Source organism: Charadrius vociferus, unplaced genomic scaffold (assembly GCF_000708025.1).
Source record: "Charadrius vociferus isolate BGI_N301 unplaced genomic scaffold, ASM70802v2 scaffold650, whole genome shotgun sequence".
NCBI lineage: Eukaryota > Metazoa > Chordata > Aves > Charadriiformes > Charadriidae > Charadrius > Charadrius vociferus.
In genome coordinates, this window is record NW_009646736.1 from 3,505,465 (window position 1) to 3,511,106 (window position 5,642).

The following is a 5,642-nucleotide window of genomic DNA, read 5'->3' on the forward strand; positions in this document are numbered from 1 at the left end:
TCCTGCTGAGGTCAGGGGCTGAAGTGGAAGTTGATTAAGGTCAAATACAGCTACATATGTTTAATGTTGCTTAAAAATGTATTACACATCGAAGCTTCTGACTTGAGCCAAGAGATATGAATATTTTGAATATTTCTTTTGAACTTTACAGCCCTGGGTAGTCTAGCTTTCCGGAGACAATCCCTCCTCCAAGACATCGAGGAAGAGAACACCCTTCTCTTCCCAGAGTTGAGCCTCATGCTGACCTCCAAAACTGCTGAGAGTCCTCCCCATTTGGGTGTGGGAGGCCTCAGCTGGTCCAAGGGATCAGAATACAAGTTTAACATTGACCCTGAGCAGATACCCGTGTACCCTTGAAGAGACTGGAGAATCCTGAGAAGATCTGAGCAAACAAGATAAGGGTTGGCAAACATCCTGGCTTTGACCAGAGCATGAACAGCGCGTGATCAACAGTTGTATTGGCTGGATGGCGTGTGATGTGAGAGCAGATTGGGCAAGAGTAGAATGGTAGAGTATACGTACAGATAAGCATCCAGGTAAAAAGATATAAAAGAGAACTGCTTGTAAAATAGAAGATACGATTGCTGCAACTTGATATTCAGTGTCGTGTCTGTCTCTACGACATTTGGGTACACACAGACACATCCCCACCTACAAAAAAAGTCATGAGTCACGGATGCAGTTCTTAGGGTTGCCATCTATTGGTAGCACTTAGTATGCATATGGTGCAAATTTTCTGTAGGTAAACACGTACAAAGGAGGAAATAACTGCACTAAATTAGTTCAGCTAGAAACATAAAATTAACACAGATCATGCAACAAAACTTAAGGAACGCAATTCTGAAGGTAAGCTTTAGTATTAGATGGGGAAAAAAAATCTCAAAGGCATGCTTTTATTGTTTACAGGGCTTTTAGAAGACTAAAATTCCCTTTACAAACTAAATGACCTGAGAAGCAGCTCGGGCAGTGCCCCAGCCCACCTGCACACCAGAGCAGAGCAGCCGTCCTGCATCTGGGCAACATGGGACGTTCTCCTGCTTCTGGAACTGGAAAGAGTAGAGAAAAATCTCTGCAAGCCGTCTCCTTTCAGAGATGAAAAACTGAATAAAGAGAGCAGTATTGTCACCTTGCTGTTGCTGTGTTCAAGCTAACACATCAGTTCAAGTTACGGTATTTTATTCAAAATGCAAACCATTTTACCATGTTTTTGTGTAGCTGGTTACCACGGTTGAGGGGGGGTGGGGGAGCGGAGAAAAGGATCATATCCTCAAATATTACGCTTTGCTCTCATCTTCCACACAATTTGCAACTACCACAGTTCATAATAAATCACATGAACAAAGAACGACCTACTAGATAAAGCTCAACTTCTTTTCAAGTCACAAATTCCAAATGCAAAGTTCATCATCCTAAACGCTAGTCCTCCCACCCCAAACACCAAAGAGTCTCACATAACCCCATGTACTAAATTTTTTTCCTTCAGGCATCTTCCTCTTCTCCTTTTTCTCACAGAAACAGCACGTACAGTCATTTGCATTCACTCTACATAGATTTTTAATATCTCAGACCTCACCACCTGATAGACTTATTTTGAAAGCCAGCTCTTACACACATACTCCTAAGGGTACAGAAAACAAGATGATCTATTAAATGCAGAGTCACTGAACACATTGATTCAACTTGTACATCTAGTTAGAGGTTGTTTGGATGGTTAATTTGCATGTCTCTGGCAATTGCCAGGACTGTGTCCAAGAGAAGATGACACACAACAGTAATTGACAAAGAATTTCCCATTTTGTCTTTCTGACACCTCTCCCTGCTCTGTGGATGCAGCCAAGATCTAAAACTGGTTATTAATCTGTCTTGTCCAAGGATACAACGATTTCTAAACTAACAAACTGAAAAACAAAGTGAATAAAGACATCAGTCTTCACTTTCTGCAAGGACCTGAATGCTAGAAATACCTGCTGTGATGCCTGAAGGTTTCATGCAATGATTAGTAGGTGGCCATTAAGCAATAGCTTAGGTACTCAGACCTTCTCCCTTTCTTTTCTCACAGAGCGGAGCGCACCCACAGCATCTCCTGCTTGGAGGTCACTGGCAAAGGCATAATTCATTAGAAGAATATCCTACAAGGATGCTGCCCTTCAGGGATTAACAAAGGAAAACGGGGCACATCTATAGAGCAGTATACTTACTCTAAGTATTTTAGAGTAGACTGCTGCCCTCTCTGCCTCAGGTTTGCCTTCCGTAGCAAGGCAACATTGAGATTTTACTTTTGCTTCACATGGGACAGGCAAACTTGCAAGAACATGCAGCAGAGCCCAGGGACTTAAAAAAGCCATTCAAAAAGGCGGCATAGTTTATGTCCTGAAATCAATACTAAATACTAACACTCTCAGTAGGGAGCATACAGCCAGCGGCACACAAGCTACAAAGAGGAGGACCGCTTCATCTGACGGCATGAAAAGAGAAAATGCCGGATCTTCAGCTGACAGGAGCCCACAAACTCTGGCAATTACACCCAGGCATGCAAGTTTCAGACATATATTTCCGATTATATGTATTATATCTATTTCAGATATTCTGCATTTTGGAATTTCCTCGTCTCTCTTCTTTGGGCTCCCCAATCACTCATTGCCCTCAGACATGAAAACTTAGTAATCTTGTTGGGATCAGTTTAGCTCCTGGCACCTGCACAATGTGCGTAATGACACTGTGAACTAAACCCTCTTTCGCTTGTCTACATAGTTGTCTCCACTGTATTATCCAGACATAAACTTCAGTGATCTACAACAGACCAAGGGGAAAAAACAATCTGTTAGGACAATAACAGATGTTTTATGAAGGTCCAGTAGCCTCCAGCGCTCTTTATCATACTGCTCTTTCAAGTAACATGAATTCTGGTGGAAACAGGACCATCCATTTCTGCTGCAGAAGTGCTCTGAAGCAGCACTTTCTTTGCAAGTCTCCAGGTCTCCACATCATTACTAAGTCTAACTGGAAAGCTCAATGGCAAATCGTTTTAGATAGTTACATAATTAACTGTTTCTAAATGAAAAGGCACACTAATATTACCCATCCAGAAGACAAAGATGTGCAAGGGAAGACCATTTCCTCCTAGTTGTCCCCTGCCCAGCAGCTCTCCCCCGTAGCGCCTGCCTGCACCTACACCAGCCTCCTGACAGGGCTGAGCCGCTCATCCTCCTCTTCTCAAAGGGACCAAGGGGCAGGAAATGATCCCACAGATCTCCCGGGTAAGGGCAACCTTTTGACATGACAAACACCAGTGCATTAACTGTTGCTGTAGAAAACATAAAGCCCCTGTTACGACGATGGGTGGATGTGTTTGATCCCTGAAAGCCCCCACCCAGCAGCAGGTAACAGACCGTCTGAGCAGCGTGCCTCTCCTTCAGGTATCCCCAGCTCCACAGGGTGGTGGGCAGCTTCCACAGCCCCCTGCACGCTGCGGGAAGGCCTCACTTCTCCAAGAGCCCAGGGACCTTTGCGGTGGCTCTTGGAGGCGCACTCTCCCAGGATTTACCACACAAAAAGTGCAACTCAAGCTGCTGATAACTGCATCTGGGTGTCAGGAGGTCGGTACATTGTTTGCTGCCACAACACCCAAGACTACCCTTTTCTTCCAAGGACAGAAGCAAGTTCCACAAATGATCCATACTTGGACATGCTGCAATTTCTTCCAGACCATTCTCACTTCATCATGCTTGAAATTACTATCAGGAAGGAGACAGTTATTTGTTTAAATGCTGTTGAGGTCTTTATTTAACCATTAAGCAGAAAAAAAGGGGAAAAAAAAAAAAAAAAAAAGACTGTTTTATAGATACTGGATTTTAAAGCAAAAGAAGCTTAAACATCAGCTTCCCAATGCTGCAATCCATCTCCTTCCTCCTTATGACCATTAGCCTCCCCCATGCACTGGATAATGCCCTCAGCTGATATATAAAGCACCGCCTGGATTGGGTCCTAGCTACTATAGTTGCCATGACTGCATCACACACCCCTCTACGGACAGCAATGCTCTATTCAAACCACTGCTAGATCTCATGACAGCTATTAAATTCTCTAATGTTACCATCACCCACTTACAACTAAGTTACTACCCTGTGTGATACAGGGGGGTATCAGGGGGATACACTTTGGACTTCATCATAATGTACTTTATATAAAAAAACCCAATATTTACCACTCAAATGATACACATGAAAAACTGGCAAGTATACTATTTGCAGTGTTTTGGTAATATTTTTATCAAGTGAGAGCCACACAGTACCAAATCATTGCCACCTCGAACCCAAACCGCTCCAGGGTTCTGGAAATGCTCACCATATGTGTACTTGGCAAGGAAGAGCAGTAATTAAGCAGTAAGCGTATTCCTCATTCTGAAACAGTGAGTTATACTGAGGAAAATCCCTGTCACTTATTCCTAATAAACCTATAGTGCTTATTATATTCCCACCATCAAATAAAAATCATCCAATTTAATTCCGAAAGAAAATGACTCTCAAAGAGCGAGAGCCTTTCAAGCCCCCCTTCGTTAAAGAACAGAGGCAACCCACTAAACTGGAAAGCAGTGATCCAGCAAACATTTTACTGCTGCAAACAGTTTGCAGCAAAGATACATGGGAGTTTATTTGCATATAACTTTCTATAAATTCCAACTGCATCCATGGTGAAAGTAAAGGTTTTTTGTTTTGTTTGGCTTTTTGGGTTTGTTTTTGTTTTTATGATGAAGAGACTTAGTAAACATTTCCTAAGCTGTCTGCTGTTTGGAATTCCAAGTCTGAAATAAAACATAACCACACTACCAACTCCAGTGCTGCCTATCTCACAAATAGCAACAAAACCCACCAAGAATTAAATAACAGAACATTTACTTTATATAGAGCTTATGTGTAGCTCACAGTTTCACCTATAAAGTGACATTTCAGCTCTGTTTGACAACAGAGACAGCAAATGTACCAGCAAAGTAATCTACAGTGACAAACAGCCTGTCAATGCTCTTTCTCTACGAATGCATAGTTAAAGGAAAAAAATAATCATGCAACATCTGTAATAATAATTCTGTCACCTCGCTCTGCCGATTAAAGTATACCGTACCATTATGATGAGAGTCCTGGGTCTGCTCATTTCCTCATCGCTATCCAGCGGCAGAATTTCATGTGACAACTCCTCTCGTCGTCGGCGCCTGCAGATATGTGGACAGTTCCTCTGTACCACAGAACGAAAGGCTTGGAGCAGAACAATGCTGGCAGCACAACCCATATCTGCATCCTGAAGCCTACAAAATAACTTCTATGTTTATGCTATGTTTGAAAAACAGTGGCTCCTTGTCCCTGAAAACAGCCTACAGTGCAGCTGCAGCCAGCTCGCTCTCCAATCGCTTCCTTGAGCTCTGATCATCTGATCACAACCAAATAGCTTGGATGCAGATAGAGGAAAGGTCTGATCCACTCAAACACACGCAATATTACGATGCTTTTTGCGCTCTCCCCTCCTCTCTGCTTCTGAATTCACATGAGAGAATGCGCTCCCTCTCTCGTACAATCAGCCGCCTCCTCTGATTCCAGTTGCATGGAACTGAAAGTATTAAAATTCCGAGTTCAAAAGAGCCAGCTGTTCAT

The 5,642-nt window shown here is 42.9% G+C and overlaps 1 protein-coding gene across 1 annotated transcript in view; it reads right to left on the reverse strand.

Moving 5' to 3' along the window:
- DOCK10 (dedicator of cytokinesis 10) overlaps positions 1–5,283 on the reverse strand; it is a 136,324-nt gene extending 131,041 nt beyond the window's left edge. Inside the window, exon 1 of the mRNA XM_009890246.1 lies at positions 5,119–5,283. Coding sequence (XP_009888548.1) covers positions 5,119–5,283 — 165 coding nt within the window. The remainder of the gene's footprint in view (positions 1–5,118) is intronic.
- Positions 5,284–5,642: the final 359 nt, after the last annotated feature.